Source organism: Mesoplodon mirus (genome assembly GCF_964341445.2).
Source record: "Mesoplodon mirus genome assembly, chromosome: 7".
Classification (NCBI taxonomy): Eukaryota; Metazoa; Chordata; class Mammalia; order Artiodactyla; family Ziphiidae; genus Mesoplodon; species Mesoplodon mirus.
Genome location: NC_138983.1, coordinates 32,183,737 through 32,206,934, shown reverse-complemented (window position 1 = coordinate 32,206,934; position 23,198 = coordinate 32,183,737). Strand labels below are relative to the sequence as shown.

The 23,198-nt window shown below is 37.2% G+C and overlaps 1 protein-coding gene across 1 annotated transcript in view; it reads left to right on the top strand.

Annotated features, from left to right (window-relative positions):
- ANO3 (anoctamin 3) overlaps positions 1 to 23,198 on the top strand; it is a gene marked incomplete at both ends in the record, with an annotated part of 394,349 nt that overhangs the window by 358,816 nt on the left and 12,335 nt on the right. The window contains 4 exon segments of the mRNA XM_082629094.1: positions 7,346 to 7,382; positions 11,729 to 11,840; positions 12,720 to 12,777; positions 19,023 to 19,120. Of these exon segments, the coding sequence (XP_082485220.1) occupies positions 7,346 to 7,382; positions 11,729 to 11,840; positions 12,720 to 12,777; positions 19,023 to 19,120 (305 nt within the window).

Sequence of the window (23,198 nt, the reverse complement as noted above, 5' to 3'; positions counted from 1 at the left end):
CTTTATTTTTACTTTATATATGAGTTACCCATAAAACCGCAGCCACCTAGGTAGCAACTTTGGGTCATTTTTTAAATTTCATCTTTCACCAAGTAAGGAACAGGCTTATCAATGGCTAACATCCCAGGACACACACTCTCTCTCTCTCTCTCTCTCTCTCTCTCTCTCTCTCTCTCCCCCACGTCTGTTCCTTCTGTTCTCATTTACGCTCTCTCCCTCTCCCCTGCCCCTCTGAACACTGCCCTGGCTTTCATCAGTTTGAATCATCAGTTCCTCAACTTAGTGTCCTGATAAAAGTCCATTACTTTCTATCAGGCTGGCTGCAGTTTTCACTGATGTACCAGACTCCAGTTTTATATTATTCCAGGTGCTTCTCAATTCCCAGTCCCTTGAACTCTGATTCTGCTCCCCCTCCAATTTCTATCCTCGGTGATCACCCCTTCCCTAGAATCACAACTGACCCTCCAACATACATTCTTCTCTCTTATAGGTTCAGATATAACTTCTTCTCACTAAGTTTATATTTTTGATGAGGCTTAGTGTATTCTTTCTTCCAAAGTACTTGCATTTACAGACAACAAAGACCTCTGTAGACAGGTAAGGATAGTACTATTTTTATCATAGAAACCATCCTTTGAGATCCTTAAAATCCCACTAGCTCTACTTAATTAAATACAAAAGCCCATGTAAGTGCCTAGTGCTATGAAATAAGCATCCAAGTTCCCAGGAGAAAACAGAGCTTACTTTTCTCTTTCTAAATGTTTATTTCTACTTGTTGAGCATTTTGGCTTTCAGATTCAGGGATTGTTAGAAGTGAAGTAGACCATACAACTTCTCCTTTGCCCTTGCAACTAACTCAGGAGAAGATTTTAAAATGGACTTAGCATAAAAGAAGTGAATTACACAGCCAACTCAACAAACGTGAAAGGAATGTTATATTTCTCAGATTCAATCAGTGTAAAAAAAATAATGCCCTTGTGAATTTATGCATTTCCTTCCCACCCAGGATGTTAAGGCACTTCACAGTTTATGAAACAGCCCTTCTGACTCACCTGAACACACAGGATCAGTTTAAGAGCTTAATCAAATAAGGATAGATTAACATCATTAATATCAAAATATCAGACTCTTTAAAAAATTATACCACCAAAAAGATTCACCTAGAATACCAAATGCTATCTTTTGTTATTTGCAGAACGACTCTAAATATACAGCTCATACAAATGTACTTTTCAAAAGTACTCATATAAATGTTTCTTTTTTTTTTTTTTGCGGTACGCGGGCCTCTCACTGTTGTGCCCTCTCCCGCTGCGGAGCACAGGCTCCGGACGCGCAGGCTCAGCGGCCATGGCTCACAGGCCCAGCCTCTCCGTGGCATGTGGGATCTTCCCGGACCGGGGCACGAACCCGTGTCCCCTGCATTGGCAGGTGGACTCTCAACCACTGTGCCACCAGGGAAGTCCCAAATGTTTCTTAATAGCTTGACTTTGTGATCCCTGTGCTACCATATTCCCCAAACGAGGGATTTGGACTCAGTTAAAATATTCTATTAATCTAATATGCTTTTCAGCTATAAGCCATATACATGAAACTATGAAATGAGTGCATGGAAAAATAGTTTAAATCAGCCAAATAATTTTTTAAAACTGAACTTTTCATGTTTAATGTACACAACCAGAAACCTTGTCATTCTTCATGCATTACTTTTGTCTCCTTCATCATATCAGTGACTGTTGTGAACTGTGCTTCCGTAACATCACTCTTATCCATTCCCTGCTCCCCATCCTCACTTCTGCTTCCTTAGTTCAGCTGTTTGTCATTTCTAGCTCAGGCTATTGTCACAGCCTTCTAACTGGTGAGTCTTCCTGTCTCTATTCTCCACTCTTCCCATCTCCCTTTCACACCACTGCTGCAAGGGTCTTTCAAAATTACAAATTTGAGGGCTTCCCTGGTGGCGCAATGGTTGTCTGCCTGCCGATGCAAGGGACGTGGGTTCGTGCCCCGGTCCGGGAAGATCCCACATGCCGTGGAGCGGCTGGCCCCGTGAGCCATGGCCGCTGAGCCTGCGTGACTGGAGCCTGTGCTCTGCAATGGGAGAGGCCACAGCAGTGAGAGGCCCGTGTACAAAAAAAAAAAAAAAAAAAAATTACAAATTTGATCATTTTATTTTGTACTCAGATCTGTATAACAGGTTCCCATTGCCTCTGACATCAATGGCATGAGAGGGTCTCCATTATTTAAAGCCAGTTTTCCCTTCTCCCCTTGTTGGGGTTTGTATCTTGCCCCCTCCCTGTCACACCCTGCAGTCCAGCCTATAGAACCACTTGTGCTTGCTCCCTGGCATTCTGCTATTTCACACCCATCTCTTGGTTCACAGTGCTTCCTCTATTGACCTTTTTTTTCTTTTTGTCTCCTTGAAGAATATCTCTTCATCTTTGAAAATTTCAGTTAAGGATCACTTCTTTCATAAAATTTTTTCTCAATCCCATATGTGGAATTAAAGAATCTCTTTGTGTCTGTTCTTCTCACAGGTGTTTGGACAGGTCTATTCTCCCTCCTTATCAGATTCTCCTGATAGCATTAAACAATCTCTTTTGTGAATGCTCTTCTGCTACAGTGTTTGGGATATGCCTATTCTCCAGCTATCAGGTTATAAATTCCTCATGAGCAGGGGCTGTGGCTTCCTCATGTTTATATCTCCAGGTCTTTGCCTAATGCCTAAAAGACATTTAGAATATATTCTTTCAATACATTTTAAATATTTTATTTTCCAAATATCCTAGCATTTTGAATATTGTATGTGCTCAAAGTCATTTTTGTTACTGGAATTATATTTTGTGTCTTTCAAGTTTTCTGCCCTTGTTAATTTCATTCAAACTAACAATCAAAGGATATATATTCTCTAAGCTTTTAAAACAGGTGGATTGTGGCATTCCTACAAATATTTAATTTGGGAGAGATTTATGGATCAAGATAATAAAAATTTGATGACAGGCCCATTTTACAGATCATAAAAGTAACTTAAAGGATTGTTTCCTACTCTTATAGTCATCAAATCACATGAAACACTTTTGAAAAACTACAGATTCCTGAGTCTCATTCAGAATCTTCTTTGTAGGACTATGAAGTCTGTATTTAAAACAAAAAATTTCCCATAATGCTCTCCAAGTGATTCTGATCCAGTTAATCCACAAAATAGCATTACAAAATCAGTGATTTAAGGAGCTAAGGTGATTTTGATACACAGCCAAAATCGGAAATCACATCTTCCAAAGAATAATTGCAAATAATTTAACAATAACTAAAACTTCAAGTTATTATCTTTAACATCTTTTACCAGGCATACAGCTAAGAAACTACAAAGCCAGAATTTGAAACCAGGAGTTTCTCTTTACAAATCCCATCCTTTTTATTCTTTATTTTGCTGCCCCTCAAAATATAATGCTACCGGAGGTGCCATAAGTAGCATGGTTAACCATCATTAGGAAATACTTCCAAAAAGATTTTAATAAAAATTTAAAATGTGCAGTTACTTAAAAAGTGTATATTCTTGTTGCTTGACAATCAAACCTCAATTAATCTAAGAATTATTTTAAGAATGAAAGTTCTCTGGTCTCATGATTAACATGTAATTTTTTTTTAACATGTAATTTTTAAGAAAAAATAGAAATATCACAGCAGAAGTACTCTTGTACTTCTGGGATTAAGCCAATTAAACCATTTCAGCATTGTCAATGAAAGGATAAACTCCTTTTGGTATTCCTCCTCTCATTTTAAAGTCCATGTACCATGCATAGAGCACACTATAACCAAAAGGAAGGAAAAAGAAAGAAGAAAGCCCTGAATACACTTGGCTATTGTGTATTCATGCTGGTTCTGGACTCTTCCACATTATTGATCCACTTCCATCTCTAAAGTCCAGAGAATACATTCCTATGTTTCCTTCATGGGCCTGATCCCCAAAGACCTCAAAATGTACCTGACTCTCCTCAACACCTTATTTCCACTGGTAATTACAATGCAAATAGGTTATTATGGAATAGGGTGGTTCAAAGTGTTAGACCACACATCTTAACCTCGAAAGGAAGCAATGGCAAATGACTCATTTAATAAGAAATTTAGCTTTTTTATTTTTTTTTAATGTATTTGTTTAGTTTTTTCATGTGTATGTCCACGGTTTCTAGAAATTCAAAAAGGAGGATTCCTGGGAAAGTGCAGACTCTTTTTGACTGTGCAAAAGTCTCTTTGGAGCTCCTTTTTACAAGGAAGGTTGGATTGTGAGCCTCTGACTCAGAGATAAAGAACATTAAAACATGTGTACAGGGCTTCCCTGGTGGCGCAGTGGTTGAGAGTCCACCTGCCGATGCAGGGGACACGGGTTTGTGCCCCAGTCCGGGAAGATCCCACATGCTGTGGAGCGGCTGGGCCCGTGAGCCATGGCCACTGAGCCTGCACGTCCAGAGCCTGTGCTCCGCAATGGGAGAGACCACAGCAGTGAGAGGCCCGCATACCGCAAAAAAAATAAAACTAAAAAATAAACACGTGTACAACTGCTTAATTTGCCCCTTCACAACAACCTTGCTGTTTTATCTCTGCCTTTGCCATTTTTTCCCACAACTGATTTCTGCATTGCACCCCAAAACAAAGCATTAGTAGGGAGATGACTTCTCAATTCTAAAGTCCTCACCATAGCCTACCAGGCCCTGAAAAGGTGTTTCCCTCTGAGATCTCTCTGACTCATCTCTTACTACCTTTACTTTACTTTACTTACTACCTTTACCTTTACTACCTTTACTGCCTCCACCTTTGTCCCTCTACCTTCCTTGTCCTTCATGAAGCACACCAAGCCCATGGCAGGCTCAGGCATTTGCACTTACAATTTCCGTGTCCCCCAGACACTGAGCTGCATCCCTGCTGGGTTCCCTCACTCCATGCAGCTCTCTGCTCAAATGCCACCTTCTTGGAGAGGCTTCCCTGACCACCCTCTAAATAGCACGCTGTGCCACCACTACTCTGTACCCCTCAGCTTGCTTCATCTTTCCTCTCAGTACTTTGCATCTTCTGGCCAATTACATATTTCTTTGTCATCTGTCTCTGAGCGCTGGAGTTTAAATTCCATGAAAGTAGAGACTATGTTTGGTTCACTGTTGTTTGGTTCCCTGAATAGTACCTGACTCATTAGCAATTCCTAATAAATATTTTTAACCCAATATATATGACCACAGAATATCAGCTTACTGAATGCACTAGTGAATAATTTTTAAAAGCATAGGTTCCTCAATATGGTATTTTATACACTTCTTAAATTTTATTTTATTTATAAATGTTTTACACACATATATTGCATATATATATATATATATATATATAAAATGATGTATATTTATGTAGTATATACATATACTACATGTGTGTAATGTAGTAACCAGAACAATTGACCCTGAATCCCCTTATTCTCTCCTCCCCCAAGTACATATCCATTCTACCACACACACACACACACAACTTGCTGTGTCAATGTGATTGCTGTAATACACCATCCAGTTGGTTATATTTGCATTGTGTTTTCTTCCTACACTTTGTGGGTGAGTTAACATGTCACTCTGCATGGACTGATTTTGTAGTTCATCATCCTGATGATGCCAATGGGCATTTGGGCCTTGGGTGATGCAGGCTGTCCACTACCCCAGACAGCTTTCCAAGAACAATATATCCAGGGTGGCACAGCATCTTTTGTGATTCATAACATTCCTCCAAAGGTTATTAGGTTATTGTAATCCCTTGGGGCATCAGCTGCAGATATCACCATCCCAGGCTTACAGACAGGTCTATGTGCTAAGTATTAAGACAAAATCTGAAGTGGTTATGTGACAAGGCACAGCATAGGTGGCACAAGAGAGCCGTGATACCAAATCCCGACTTGGCTACTTGCTTAGAAGTATTATCTCAGGTTAGGTGCTTAACATTCTAAACCTTAGTTTCCTGTTCTGTAAAATGGGAATCATAATACCTATTTGATAATATTGTTGTAAGGACAAATATAAATAATAGTATATATAAAACACTGTTTGACACCAGCCAAATACTCTAAATGGCAGTTATTTAAATAAAATTTTCTCTCAGTCCCCATAAGGGCACTTAATTCAGTGCCTGAGGCATAAGAGCTACTCAAGTACTATTTGCTGATTGATAAGGCTATCTTCCAATACTCTCTGGAGACCCTTCTCTAATCATCCTAGTTGATAAATGGGGCATGGAAAAGAACAAAGTCAGGATAACTTTGGTGCTCATGAATTCAAGCTAATCGGGTCCTAAAATTTGAAAATGATTACTTGAGTGTACAGTTCAAAAAAAAAAAAAAAAAGAAACTGCACCAGGTGTAGAATGAGACTATTGTACTCAATATAATCTTTTTGTCTCAAGATAACACTTTAAATCTTAGGAAGAGATGGATTGAATCATGGTCAAGATGAATAATCATAATAGTTTTATTGAAAGAACAGGTAGGGAAGGTGAACAACTTTTAAAGTGTCCAGACACCTTTTTGATTTTGCATGCCAAGGGGCAGAGTTATTGGAATTTATAATCTAAAGAATAATTTGTTGAATTGTGGGGTTATGTAGTCATATTTACATACACACACATATCACCCTTCTGTCCATAGTAAATATACATTTCCAACTATATTTACTTGGAATATCGTGAAATATGGTTTCTTTCCTTGAGTCTGTATGAGTGGTACACAGAGTACGGTGGGACAAGGAGAAGGTGGCAGAATATAAAAAATGTTATAAAAATCTGTTGTGCATGTGACTTACAGATTCAACAGATTTGACTAGTGAATCTTGTTTTAAATAACCACCAAACCAGCTTTGTCCTTTAGGAATGCAACTTTGCCCACTGTCTTTGTCATAGTTTGGAAAATTCTTTATCAATAGTAAAGAAGACATACTTCCACTTAAACTTCCAGTGTAGTGAAAAGCACATATAATTTGATTATTAAATCCCAGGTCAGCCATTAACTAGTTGAATGTCTTTGGGGTTTTTAAGTCTCATTTCTTTGATGTACAAAGTGGAAATAAAGATAGCTAGCAGAAAAGACGGTATTGCAGAAATCAAGCGTGTCTGTATATATACACATATTTACAACACATTTTTATTACATGAATTTTGTGTGTATGTGTATATATAAAGCACTGTAGAGTAAGATTTAAAACTTGCTTCTGCTTAATTAAAAATGTAGCCACTATGTAGAATATACTTTAGATGTTTCTTGAGTAGTGTAAATAACAGCCTTTTCTAAAAGAAAATAATAACATTAACTATTTGTTTTCTTTTATTACAGGCTTATGAAAAAATTGCTTACCTTCTCACTAATTTAGGTAAGTCCATTTTTCTTCACTCTTTAGTAACATGGGCATATTATTCTGCAGTTGCTTTACACACTAGCATTTTTATATGTTTTTATATCAACTTTAGTTATATAATTGTCAGTAAAAGTGAAAGAAGGGGCGTAGGAAGTTGGACTACATCACATAACTATAGAGAGGCAATGTGTATAGTTACAAAATCTTACTAGAAATTAGCAAACCTAGTTCTCCCGACTTGGAATTGCTTTTTTCCACTACCTTTTCAGTTCTTTGTGATTTCCACTCCCAATATTTAATTTTATCAAAGTGTCATATTACATGTACACAATTTAAAAGGCAAAAGATTATTAAGAGATTTATAATAAACACCAGTCCTTTGCCACATTACCCATTCTTATTTTCCATATCCCTGAGGGACGGCTTTTTAGCATTTTATCAATTAATTTCTTCTGTTGTTTTCTACCCTATTTCTAAATTTCATGCCATTCTTGGGTTTTCCAGCTTTGGGAAGTGATTGTCTTCCCATCATAAAGACAAGAACTTAAGTCTTTATTCCCTGCAGTGTCCTGTCCCCGCACACTTTCCCATCCATCACCAGCTAAAAACAGACTTAATTCCCCTCCTTCCAAAGCAGTTGTACCAACAGTTTTAGCCAAATGAATAATTAGTGTTCAAATCATTGTGTCTGGAGAACTATGTTCACATCTAAGGCATGGTGTGTAGTGTGATCCTTCCTTTCTTACACAACCTTTATATTTTCATGAAGCTAATAATAGCACGTTTTTTTGCTTAATTGTCTACACATACTTTCCTTAATTTATCCCAAACTTCCTGCCATAACTCTAAATTCTCTCTAAATACATTCAAAAGCATCAAGTATTGTATTCATTTTATTTTCTTCTTAGAGTTTTCCTCCCTGAACCACTGTCTACTCCAGTCTCAATAGGTTGCCCTCTGGGTTTGTGCTCAGCTGCATCTACACTTCCCTTCACCAGCACTGTGGGAATTCCTTTCACCTTTTTTTTCTCCATTGGACATTACTTTTTGGATCCTATGTTTCTTCTGTCTTAACTTAATTCCTTATTTTGCTACCTGGAAAGTAAATTTCTCAAAACCTTACGTGTCAGAAAATGTCTTTTTTTCTATCCTCGAACTTAATTTTTGGTCCCCCAGTTTGGGGTACAAAACTTTTTTCGCAGATTTGTTCGAGCAGTGATCTTTTATTGTTTGAGAACTCACCAGAGCCAAGGCACTGGGCTAAGCTAAACACTTCTCCTTCATTATTTTGTTTTATTGTCATCACAACTCTATGACAGTGTGATCCCTAGTTTATGGATAAGAAAACCAAGATAATTAAGTTAAATAAGTAGAATTTAAACTCAGAAGTGACAGACTCCATTGACTATGGTGGAGGAACTGTATGACTCTATTATGATATATCACTTTTGTTATAATGTATTTACAAATACAAGTAACAAGAGAAGGAGCGGTGTGTAGAGGGAAGAACTAGTTCCTAGTTCATCCTCTGGATGACGTGATCACTTGGAAATTACATGACTATGAGCAAGTTTTCCCCTCTCTCCATTCCATGCTTCCTCCCCTCCTCTTTCCTCTGTTCCTCCTCCTTTTTTTTTTTGAGTCTCAGTTTCTTCACTGGTAAAATGAGAATGATAATACTTCCTGTTTCACCATTGTAGGTTGGCTGCCTGACACATGACAAGTGCTCCGTAAATGGGAATGATCTTTTTCATAATTTTCATTGTTCTTTAAACCCACTGAGCTACAAGTTCTTCAGTTGGGTAACAAAGCACTTGAACTAGATTGTCTCAAAGGTTTCTTCCAGCTCTGATTCCTTATATTTATTAACTTTTAAAGTACTTTATACCCAAGATAGAAGCAAATCTAAGCAAGTGATTTGGGGACCACAATTGATAGTAGGAAACAGAACAGTTATCTGTGCTAAGTTCCAGGTGTATTCACTTCATATTTGATTTTTTCACCTGTAACTCATACCATAATGCCTGTGGATTCGTAACTGTTGATTAATAATGAATGAATTGTATTGATTTAAATTAATAAAATATTGATATTTTATTTAAAGTAATATAATATCATTGCATGTATATACCTATAAATATATAAATATATACATATAATATATATGACATTATATTCTGTATAACTTTTGGCTTGCAAATTTATGCTTCAAATTAGAAATTAGGTTTAACTTTCTAGAGGAGGCCAAACACTGTTTTATTTCAAATATTTTTTTAAACTTTGTTTCTTGATTTCTTTTTTTTTTTTTTTTTTTTTTGCGGTATGCGGGCCTCTCACTGTTGTGGCCTCCCGTTGCAGAGCACAGGCTCTGGACGCGCAGCCTCAGTGGCCATGGCTCATGGGCCCAGCCACTCCACGGCATGTGGGATCTTCCTGCGCCACCAGGGAAGCCCCTTGATTTCTTTTTTTGTCCAAATATTTTATTTTCTAAAACCACAAACACACAAAAATCAAAGCTTCAATTCTATCACATTAAGGTTTTTTTAGAGAGGAAATATATAACATTTAATTCCAAGAGATAATTTTTTCAGCCTAGTTTTATAGTTGTTGAGAATTAGATCAGAATGGTTGTCAGTTGTTCCAAATAATAAAGTAACTATAGTAATGAACTGTGATTTATCTGTAATATTAATTATCTATAAAAATAAACCTGGATTCCAAGAAACAAATTAGGTCAACTGGTAAAAAGTTTTTATTTTGTCAGAGGTCAATTCAGCAATAGGAGCATCTATATCAAGAAAATAGTAACAATAAAATCATATGTCACCATATCAACATTAGGCAAACAAGAATTTAATATCTATTTGAGAGAGACAGAGAAACACTTCATACTGATAAACAATCTACCAGGTCAATATAATAGTCATGATTTCTATACACCTTTTCACAAACCTTCAAAACATAGAAAGCAAAAAATGATAGAAATACAAAAATAAACTGATAAATCCACACTCAAAATATAAGCCAGGATATAGAGTATTTGAATATCATAACTAGCAAGCTTCTTTTAAAATATATATAAACTGTATGCTCAACAGAAATATTATTTTCAGACACTTGATACATTGACAAAACTTATCCATGTTATTTGGCCACAATGAAATTGCAACTTTTTTGCCCCCAAACAGAAATCACACGGGACACATTTGTGGATCATGATGCAATAAAATTAGAAATGGAGAACCAAAAGCAATCTTACTCACAGGGTTTTTTTAAAAACCCACATTCTCATTTCTAAATAAGTTTTATGCTTAATTTACAAACTATTTAGAAGGAAACAACAAAGAAAACACAACCTATCAAAACCCATGGGGAAATGTCAGCCTATCCTGACTGCTCTCACTGGTGCCCACCAACCAGTCACTCTTTTGGATGCCCCACAGACCCCCTCCTACTTCTGGCACCTACCTGCTTTGGGCTTGTAGTTCCCCAAGACCTGTTGCGTTTTTATACTGTGCTTTGCTCATGTATATATTTTGGCCTCTCTTTTCCTTAAGTCAGAGCCCATCTATTTTCTACCTTTCTTGAATTTTTCAATTATATTAAAATATGTATATTAGATGTGCATATATATTTTCTATCACTTATTTGGGTACTGAGTGGGAGCAGAGGCTGCAGTACATGCTGCCATCTTCATCCAATCTCTCTCATCACTGTATTTTGTTGTGTTTTGTTTGTTTTGTTTTGTTTGAAAAGTTAGAACCCTAAGGTGTGAGTTGACAGAGTTCTTAAAATTATCTTATCTAATTCCTCATTTCACAGATTATAAAACTGATTACAAAGAAATGTAAAGAGACCTGCCTGAGATTACCAGCAAATTAGTTGTAAGGTTGAGATAAAAACTGGGCTCTTGTGACTGATGTAGCCCTCTTTTCTCTTTACTATTCCACTTTAGTCTGCATACAAAATATTCCTTTTTCAAAGAACCCTGTGGACAATTTAGGTCCCTATATTAAGTATAGCCAGTTTGGGTGAAAGACTGATCTAATATTTATGGTTACCTCTAAATGAAAGGAGCAGAGAGAATCCTGAAAATCTTTATATCTTAATAACAAGCATCATACTTCTGTAGCTGTGGGAAATGTCTAAAGATTATCTCATTGGATCCTTTCAGCAACTCTATGGAACAGATATTATCATTCCTATTTTTACAGATGCAGACAGTAGAACTCAGAGACATTGAGTGGCTCATAGAAGTAGTAAATGACTGAACCAGACTTTGAACATGGGATTTCTGATTCTGTATCCATATTTCTTGCCATTTACCTCATCTATGTAAACACACCCTATGTTCCTTTTAGAATATCCTCGAACAGAATCTGAATGGGAAAACAGCTTTGCTTTGAAGATGTTCCTCTTCCAGTTTGTCAATTTAAACAGTTCTATCTTCTATATTGCTTTCTTTTTGGGGAGGTAAGTCAACTCCATAGGCATTATCTTTGCAGAATGACAGATTGTCAACAGTTCCACTGCCGGTTTGTTAACAGGGGTGGCAAATTCTTGTCCTCTGCTTTAGAAAACTGTCCCAATCAATCTTCACATGCTTTTTCAAATCAAAAGACTTCTCAATACAGTGCTTCTAGCTGCCACTCCCAGTTAAAGTTGGCATAAAAAAAATAAAATCATATAACAGTATCACTTTTCTGTATACCTGAAACTAACACAACATTGTAAATCAACTATACTTCCATTTTTAAAAAATAAATAAAACATATATGCCATCCTTGGGTTGAATTATGACTCTCCAATCATAAGTAATGGTTTTGTTAAATAAGAAAATAATTTTTATGTAACCCCAGCTTACAGTTCCTTAGTGGGGAAACATACCTATCATGGTAATGTTTTTCTTTTCCTTAAATTTGCTGCAAAATATGAAAAAGAAGCATATTAAGCTACTGGTTCTGGTTTGCCATATGCTTAACACTCTGATAAGTGCCATGGAAACATACTGAAGCTAGAAACGTTTTGAACTAAACCATTCAGCACATTGTATTAATATTTGTTAACTAGGTCAAGAAGACATTAAAACTCTACAGGTAAAAGTGGAAAATTTCATTTGGTTGGTTTGTCTGTACTTTCTCAACTCATTGATATTGACTTCACACATCATTTTTCCTTTTTAAGTTGGGTCCTTTGATGTGTAAGCATGGCCTAATAAGTCAACTGTTTGGGTACAAGTTGCTCCAGAGAACACTTACATCTCTACCCACACATGCACTTGTTGTAATGCATTAGTAAATGTTCTTCAGTCAACCCACATAAACGCTAATGAATTAAAATGGCTTTTTACAGATTTGTAGGCCATCCAGGAAAGTACAATAAACTTTTCAACCGGTGGAGACTGGAGGAAGTAAGTAATCTTGTAAGGGTGGGTGTGGGGATAGGCATGGATATGGACCAGTGATTGTGGGAGGAAGAGGGGGTGGGAAGGGAGAGAAAGGGGAGGTGGAAAAGGGAATTTCAGGCATGCTGAAGACGCGTTTTTGATAAAGGAGACTTCCTGTGGTTTCAGAAATGAAGGAACTAAGTCTTTCCAAAAAAGAGGGTGAACTTGAAGGTTAAACCCCAGGATCCTGACCTCAGGTCTTTTTTTTTTTTTTTTTTTTGGTAAAGCAGGAATTTGCTCATCTATTTATTTATTTATTTTTATTTGATTGTGCCAGGTCTTAGCAGTGGCTCGTGGCTCCTTAGTTGCAGCACGTGGGCTCCTTAGTTGTGACATGTGAACTCTTAGTTGCAGCATGCATGTGGGATCTAGTTCCCTGAGCAGGGATCAAACCCAGGTCCCCTGCATTGGGAACCCAAACTCTTACCACTGCACCACCAGGGAAGTCCCTCAGCTCTTTTTAATATTCCATCAAAACTATTTTTTCCATTCACAAAGCTCAGAAATTTAGCTCCAGAACTGTTTTACTTTGGGGGAATTATTATTGTCTATTATACTGGTTTCCAAACTTTTAAACATGCTGGGTTTCCTTTTAAGCAGGGAAAATTTAGTCCAAAAGAAATCTTACTTCAAATACTAATTTATAAATATATAGGTATATCTTCAAAGTCTCATATTTCTTTATGGATTTATTATATGTATGTCATGGAAACAAAATGTCTAGGAATAATGTCTCTCTATCACAGTGTAAGAATATTTTATATTTTCACTGAGACTGATAAATTGTCCTCCCAAATGCCATGCTTTACCTATAGAGTATGAATCTACTTTTCAGACTTTTGCCAAGAGAAACATTTTAATTTTTACCAATAATCCAAAGGATATCTTCTTCTTTTTTTTTTTTTTTTTTTTTGCGGTACGCGGGCCTCTCACTGTTGTGGCCTCTCCCGTTGCGGAGCACAGGCTCCAGATGCGCAGGCTCAGCGGCCATGGCTCACGGGCCCAGCCGCTCCGCGGCATGTGGGATCTTCCCGGACCGGGGCACAAACCCGTGTCCCCTGCATCGGCAGGCAGACTCTCAACCACTGCGCCACCAGGGAAGGCCCCAAAGGATATCTTCTTTTGATTTCAGTTCCTTTAATTACAAGTGAGATGGAGAATATTTTTCATATGTTTGTTGACATTTTATACTTCTGTGTGTGTATTATTCCTGTTTATTTTCATTAAACTGTTTTTCTGTTTTAATAATTTATAAACAAATAAAATTAGGCTCTAATCTTTCATATTTGCTGCAGATATGTTTCCCATTTTCTTGTATATAGTTTAGTTTCATTTTGATATATTTTTTTTACAAAACTATATAGCATTTTCTAGTCAAAATATTACTGTTGTTAATGGTTTGGGGAATTTGTATCATGACAAAAAAATGTATTCTCCATTCAGGAAATTTTAAAAATTCACATTTTAAAAAAATTATTTATTTATTTATTTATGGCTGTGTTGGGTCTTCATTGCTGCGTGTGGGCTTTTTCTAGTTGCGGTGAACAGTGGCTACTCTTCGTAGTGGTACGCAGGCTTCTCATTACGGTGGCTTCTCTTGTTGTGGAGCCCTGGCTCTAGGCAAACGGGCTTCAGTAGTTGTGGCACTTGGGCTCAGTAGTTGTGGCTCACAGGCTCTAGACCGCAGGGTCAGTAGTTGTGGCGCATGGGCTTAGTTGCTCCACGCATGTGGGATTGTCCTGGTCCAGTGCTCAAACCCATGTCCCCTGCATTGGCAGGTGGATTCTTAACCACTATGCCACCAGGGAAACCCAAAATTAACATGTATTTTTAGCTAATGTTATTTTTTTTAATATTGTTATCTTTGGCCCATTGGAAGTTTATTTTGATGTAAAGAGTAATCAAGATCCCCCATGCCTAATTGGAAGCCACATATTTAATAAATAAATGTAATAAATACATGTTTTCATTCGGCAAAATGAGACTATAAGATTTTTTATATTCTACATCTTGAAATTTCTGGACTCTGTTCAGTCTCATTGTCAGACTGTTTATTCCTTGTCTAGTTCAAAATTGTTTGAATTATTCTAATGTAAAATCCAATTTAATTTGTGGCAGCATTAGTAGGAGGTCATAATTTAGAGAGAGGCTAAGAAAAGATTACCTGAGAAATAGGAAACATTTCTAGTCTCTATCTAAAAAGTCCCCAAAACTCAGGGCCTCTCTCATTAATGTTGTCTCCCCAGAGTCTTCTAAAAGTTTATTGGAATACATGGAGAAAGCCTAAAAATCCCAAAGAACATATGCTTTATATCACAGAAAACTGGGCTCAAATGTTAATATTGCTGATTATTCCTTCTTTGTCCTTAATTTGACCTCTCTGAATATCTGTCTTCTCATCTGTAAACTGGCAATAGTAACACTTAGGTTGCAAAGCTGTTAATAAATAAGAGATAATTTGCATAAGACAATTAGCACAGTCCCTGAACTGTGGTAGGAACTCTATAAATTGTAACTGATATTTATCTATGCTCTGTCTCTACAGCCACCTGGGTATTATTCTATTGGGCAGAGATCAACTAAGGCCTTTCATAGTCCCAGGCCTCCTGAAAATCCCCAAATCAGACTTGCAGCTTTCTTTCATAGCCCAGAAGTATGACTATATCTGCTAAAAGTTTTCAGCTACCCAAATGGGGGGACAAAAGCAAGGCTTACTTTTTCCAGGAGTGTTCAGTGGAGTTAGCAAGGGTAGTGTGGGGAACAGTGTAGTCACGCGCAGGTAGATCTGCCTATTGATGCCATTTTAGTGGCTGTTAGCACCAATAATTTTGTTTAATTGGGTACTCTTAATTGTGAAATTATTGGAATTCATGATTCTTCTTTGAAAGTACCAGGGGAATAATTATAATACTAATGTCAGGAAAAATATTTCATAACCATCCTAGATATTTTCCACAATACATATGACATAGATTATAACCATATTTTCCAAAAATGGATTATTTATTTTGAAAAATACTCAGTGAAATAAAAATATGGGTTTGTGATAGACTCTAGAAATCTTGGAAGTGTAGATAGAAAAAGTATACATGATGGAAGATAAGAATTGACCCTCTGAATTCAATCATACAGCAAGCATTTATTGACACATATTCTATCCTAGGTCTCTGCTGCGTAATATATGGTGTACAGATGAAGAAGTCTCTTTCCTTCCTTTGATGATGTTAATAGTCTTGAAGGAAAGAACATAACCATGATCTGTAACAAATATTTTGTCTTTGGAATCTGACAGTCTACATTCTAATTTTGCCGCACCTGAACGCATGATCTTAGTATCTCTACGTCTCGATTTTCTTTATGTGCAAATTGTGATAAGAATAGCCATCTCAGTAATATTGGCCATAGGTAGATTAAATTGGATCATGCATGTAAAATCCCTGGCATAAATAATGGTAGCCATTATAAAGAAAGGAAAAAAGTACTACAATTTTATTTAGAACATTTATTTAGAACTGGCTATACTGGACTTCCCTCATACTATGCCACATAATATCTCATATATGTAAATCTATGTAAAATGTTAATAATAGCTAATATTTAATGAGTGTTTACTATATGCCAGCACATTCCAGCAATTGGTTCTAAGTGTTCTACATATATTAATGCATTTAATCCTCACAAAAATTCTGTTATTACACTCATGTTACTGATGAGAAAACAGAAGCTTAGAGAAGTTATATAATTTGCCTACAATTATTGAAACATACCTATAAATTGATGAAGTCATCAACTTGATATCAATTTGATTCCGGCAGTCTAGAGTTCATGTTCTGATCACTGTGCTTTCCAGCCACCATTGGGATAGCATATTGCCACAGTGGAGAATCTAATAAAAATTGGTTTTGGTACAAGATGGCTGAATGATTGCTGGCTCCTACATGTAAATTGGATTTAGAGTAAACATACTAAAGTGGATCAAGTGAAAGGAATAGGGTATTGGAGTCTGATAGTTCTGTCTGTGACTTAGCTTCATTATCTACAAAACAGAGATATTAACACCCATGTCACCAGACTCTCATTAGGAGCAAATGAGAAAAATATGTGAAGGCACCCAGCTTTGGGTTGTCCATGGTCATATAATTTTGAATGGTGCAATGGGAATGAAAACCTGGGTCTCCGGTACATTCATCCATGCCCTTTACTCATTCTAAGTATAGACTTTATACCGAATGAGTTTTAGAGTAATGACGGACTGGATTTAGCTCAAAGGAATCATTTTGTGAAGAGGCAGATCCACTGAAACTGTTAGATCTCTTTCTCTACCCTGTAAATCAAACTACAAAGTCATCAAGGCTCAAATTCAACAAAATTATAAATGGTCTGTCATCCATCCTCCCCACTTTAGCCTACCATTGTGGAGAGTGATCCAATCACATGGTTCTATGATGGTCTTCTTTTTAACTTCCTGCGTAATAACAGGCTTTGCTAAAGCAACCCTTCAAGGCAATGAACACATTTGGTAAATAGAATTCATCCTTAGCATTATGTAAAAGAGCAGTGGATGAGGGTACAGGAGACTTAAGCTTTCATTCCCACATTACCAGTTAGCATTGCATGATCTTGGACAAGTTAATTTGCCTCTGTGAGTCTCTCTACAAAAATGAAGTTTCAGCTTGCAACTGTGATCTGTGATCTGACTCTGTAGCTTAGTAATTATTCTGCCTCATAGACATTCTACCAAACCCACTTATGGTATATTTGTAGCAGAGTTCAGGGGGTCCTAAATTCAGAAGGAGTATGCTTGGATAGGAGACTTGAAACTTCCCCACACAATAAAAATTATCACTGGCAAAACCTCTCTCTGGCTCAGATTAGGGAGTTTTAAGTTACTGGGCTGGAAACAGAAAAGCAGGTTCTTTGTGTCCTAAGTATTTGTTCCCTTTGAAGTCCCACTGGTACTGATTTGATAGAAATAGAAACTGTAGATCAAAGCTATAGAGACCATCATCCTTACAAGCAGGACATGCACCCATTTCCAAAGAAAAAGACCCACGCTTTCCTGCCCAAATATCTTCTATAGTGCAAAGTTTTCAAGCAAAACACATTTATTGCAATTTTCATTGGAATCACACTTTTGTTTGTGTGGGTTTCTAATGCTGTTACTGAGCATCTGAAAAAGCAGAGGAGCACAGAGAAGGCAACATTGAGATCATACTGACAAACTATTTTGTGGCATACTTTTATCACTTAAAATACATTATAATATATCTAGATATTCCCTCTCCAGGAGATACAGGAAAATGAGTAACTTTGCAGAAGAAACACTTGGCAAATACTATATTAACCAAGTGATAAAAGTTAATATCACTGGTGATGTCATGTGGATACCATGTGGCGCTGATGGGATGTTATGGAAATGGCACTTTACCTCTGTGCCCTGCCTCCATTCTTAAAGCACATAACCCCAGTCTAAATATATGAAAACGTCAGACAAACCCAGATTGGGGGATTTTCCACAGGGTGCTTGTCCAGCAGTACTCAGAATTGTTAAGGATATGAAAATCTGAGAAACTGTCTAGACCAGAGGTGACTGGGGGGAACATGACAAATAAATGCTATGGGGTATCCCACGTTGCGTCCTGGAGCTGGTGAAATCTAAGTAAAGTCTGGAATTTGGTTAATAGCAATGTACTAATATTGACTTCTTAACTTTGACCATATACCTTGGTAATGTAAGGGTCAATGGAGGGAATTGAGGGAGGGGTTCATGGGCACTCTCTGTACTATCTTTGTAAATTTTCTGCAAATTTAAAATCAGTCTGAGACAAAAAGCTAATTAAAAAAATATAAACATTTTGTCACAGAATTAAATATCTTGCTATCACCTGATTGTTAATAGGTATGTAGTATTCCAGAACATTCATTAAATGTGATCATGCCTAGCACAGAGCTTGGCAGTACTAAGTGCTCATTAAAAGTTAGATTTTTTGGTTATTGCTGTTATAATTTTGATCAATATTCCAATGTATATTACTGAAAACTTTCCTATCAGGTATCCTCATATGCGCTATTTCTTCCCTGTTTTTATTCTCTTTACGCATTGATATAAGGTGCCCTGGCTTTAGAAGTTGCTGTACAATTTGAATGTGGGGGTGTTTAAGGCAACCTAGAAGAGCAAGATCATTAATGCTCTTGTTGTTCTGTTTCAGTGTCATCCTAGTGGCTGTTTGATAGACCTTTGCCTCCAGATGGGAGTTATCATGTTTTTGAAGCAAATATGGAACAATTTCATGGAACTGGGATACCCGTGAGTACTTAATTTTTTTTTTAACATCTTTATTGGAGTATAATTGCTTTACAATGGTGTGTTAGTTTCTGCTTTATAACAAAGTGAATCAGCTATACATATACATATGTTCCTATACCTCTTCCCTCTTGCATCTCCCTCCCTCCCACCCTCCCTATTCCACCCCCCTAGGTGGTCACAAAGCAACAAGCTGATCTCCCTGTGCTATGTAGCTGCTTCCCACTGGCTATCTATTTTACATTTGGTACTGTATATATGTCCATGCCACTCTCTCACTTCGTCCCAGCTTCCCCTTCCCCTTCCCCATGTCCTCAAGTCCATTCTCTAGTAGGTCTACATCTTTATTCCCGTCTTGTCCCTAGGTTCTTCATGACCATTTTTCTTTTTTGTTTTTTAGATTCCATATATATGTGTTAGCATACGGTATTTGTTTTTCTCTTTCTGACTTACTTCACTCTGTATGACAGACTCTAGGCCCATCCACCTCACTACAAATAACTCAATTTTGTTTCTTTTTATGGCTGAGTAATATTCCATTGTATATATGTGCCACATCTTCTTTATCCATTCATCTGTCGATGGACACTTAAGTTGCTTCCATATCCTGGTTATTGTAAATAGAGCTGCAATGAACATGGTGGTACATGACTCTTTTTTTTTTTTTTTCTTTTTGCGGTATGCGGGCCTCTCACTGTTGTGGCCTCTCCCGTTGCGGAGCACAGGCTCCGGACGCGCAGGCCCAGCGGCCATGGCTCACGGGCCCAGCCGCTCCGCGGCATATGGGATCCTCCCAGACCGGGGCACGAACCCGCATCCCCTGCATCGGCAGGCGGACTCTCAACCACTGCGCCACCAGGGAGGCCCTATGACTCTTTTTGAATTATGGTTTTCTCAGGGTATATGCCCAGTAGTGGGATTGCTGGGTCATATGGTAGTTCTATTTTTAGTTTTTTAAGGAACCTCCATACTGTTCTCCATAGTGGCTGTATCAATTTACATTCCCACCAACAGTGCAAGAGGGTTCCCTTTTCTCCATACCCTCTCCAGCATTTATTGTTTGTAGATTTTTCGGTGATGACCATTCTGACAGGTGTGAGGTGATACCTCATTGTAGTTTTGATTTGCATTTCTCTAATCATTAATGATGTTGAACATTCTTGCATGTGTTTGTTGGCAATCTGTATATCTTCTTTGGAGAAATGTCTATTTAGGTCTTCTGCCCATTTTTGGATTGGGTTGTTTGTTTTTTGATATTGACCTGCATGAGCTGCTTGTAGATTTTGGAGATTAAGCCTTTGTCAGTTGTTTCATTTGCAAATATTTTCTCCCATTCTGAGGGTTGTCTTTTCGTCTGGTTTATGGTTTCCTTTGCTGTGCAAAAGTTTTTAAGTTTCATTAGGTCCCATTTGTTTATTTTTGTTTTTATTTCCATTTCTCTAGGAGGTGGGTCAAAAAGGATCTTGCTCTGATTTATGTCATAGAGTGTTCTGCCTATGTTTTCCTCTAAGAGTTTGATAGCGTCTGGCCTTACATTTAGGTCTTTAACCCATTTTGAGTTTATTTTTGTGTATGGTGTTAGGGAGTGTTCTAATTTCATTCTTTTACATGTAGCTTTCCAGTTTTCCCAGCACCACTTATTGAAGAGGCTGTCTCTTCTCCACTGTATATTCTTGCCTCCTTTATCAAAGATAAGGTGACCATATGTGCGTGGGTTTATCTCTGGGCTTTCTATCCTGTTCCATTGATCTATATTTCTGTTTTTGTGCCAGTACCATACTGTAGCTTTGTAGTATAGTCTGAAGTCAGGGAGCCTGATTCCTCCAGCTCCATTTTTCTTTCTCAAGATTGCCTTGGCTATTCGGGGTCTTTTGTGTTTCCATACAGATTGTGAAATTTTTTGTTCTAAGAGTACTTAATTTTTAAACTAGCCTTCTATAGAGTTACAAAGAAGACTAGTTCTTTTTTTTGAATTTTTAAATTTTATTTTATTTATTTTTTTATACAGCATGTTCTTATTAGTTATCCATTTTATACATATTAGTGTACATATGTCAATCCCAATCTCCCAATTCATCACACTACCAACCCCTCCCTGCCACTTTCCCCCCTTGGTGTCCATACGTTTAAGAAGAACTAGTTCTTAAGAATTGGGGCTTGGTAATCAGAGAGATGACAGCTCAGTTCCTACTCCACTCCTTACTAAATGTGTGACCATTTGTAAGCCAATCGACCTTTCTGTGCCTCAGTTTTCACATCTCTAAGAGAGGCTCAACAGCTGTATCTACCTCAAGAACCATTGTAAGGATTAGAGGAAATAATGGATATAGAGTAACTTGTACTCTGTTCAACATGTTAAGACACTTGTTGGTATTCTTAAAATATTATTGGCAGTGCAGGTTCTTGAGAACAAACATAACTTTCTGGTTTCTTTTGGCTACCAAAAGACCAAGGTTGTTGTTGTTTTTGTTTAATGCAGAGAACCTCCACTTCTATCTTCCCCCTTTAAGAATGAAATAAAATTAAGATCCTGGGTGGGGAGGTTTGGGGCTCTTTGTTACAACAACAATAGCAATAAATATTTAGAACAGGATTGATTGTGATAACATCAAGACAACAGCATTCTGTTTTTTCCCTATAGATAAATTCTAACTGTGAAATACTGACATTGAAGGACCCTGAATGCCCACTTTTACATCTGTTAAAATATATTATCCTTTAGAATACAGTGAAATAGAGTGTATTTAAAATATTGAGGTATGGAAGTATTGAGGCCTAATTAATTTTAAAACGTTATAATTTTGAGGAATTTCCTTACTATGGGGAAAGAACTGGTTAGTTGATTAATGATATAAATAACTTAGGCTCAGTCATCAAATTATACCATGTTTCTTTCTCCTCTTTGGCCCTTAAGTAGCATCAGGATATTCCTGAGCAGAGACCTGGGGGTTGGAGAGGTGATATTAACCCAGTGCATCGGACTGGGAAATTGTGGAGACCTGGTACAAATTCCTTTTCTGCCTCTTGCTAAAGGTGCTTATAATTTACTTAACCTCTCTGAGACATTTTTTTTAATTTGTAAAATAAGGGATTTATAAAGATTAAATGAGATGACCCAATGGTATTTAAACCTTCATCAATAAATGACAAGCTTTTTGTGAAGGGATGTTTACACAAATCCTCAATAGTCAAAACAGATTAAAATGAATCTCTTCTAAATGAAGGGAGAATAGGCATGGAGGTTTGGGAAGCCCAGTCCATTTTTCCTATTCCTTTCTATCTTTGGCTTACCTCTTTGAAACATAAAGTTTCAGGAATATAATTTGAAAATATTTGAGTAAATTAGGTATCAAGTGCCTAGCACAGGATCTGACATGGTGTCAGTACTTCATAAGCACAGTCAAGATGGTGTAATATTAAGAATGATTCTTGTTGTTATTATTATCTATGTACTTCTGTACATACCATGCACTTTGGACATTTTCACCATGGCCTTGCCCAAGAGATGAGCCTGGATTTTGTATATCAAATCCCAAGGGTACCATGGCAAATGACATCCTGGTGGGGTTTTCCCAACAGCTGGACAAAGGCCTTGCTGAAGAAACTCTAGCAGGAGTGAACCAGTCCCTAAAACAATGATTTTTAAAGCACAATTCTCTTTCCTCAATTAAAATCTTAAGCAGACTGAAATAAACAGAATATAAGCAAGCAGGCCTTCCATTCCCAACCCCCTTTTTCATCTTCACGAGGCTCCAGAGGCCACCTCCATGGAGCACACATTGAAGCACTACCTGATGTTTTGATCTAACTATGGTGGTTCTTCCAACCCCCACTGAAGCTCTAGGTCCATGATTAATTAAAACTGAGAGTTGGGTACTGTTCATTGAGTCCTGTGAGATTCACCTTATCCTAGAGATAATTTTTATCTAACTCTTAAGATAATTCATTACCCAGAAGTCTACAATATTTGCATACCAGGATATTTCTGAGTCGTATAATTTCAAGACTGCCCCTGGGTTAGGGAAAGAGTGTTGCTACTTCCTTTCCAAGTCTGATAAATGGACTGAGACACAGATTCATT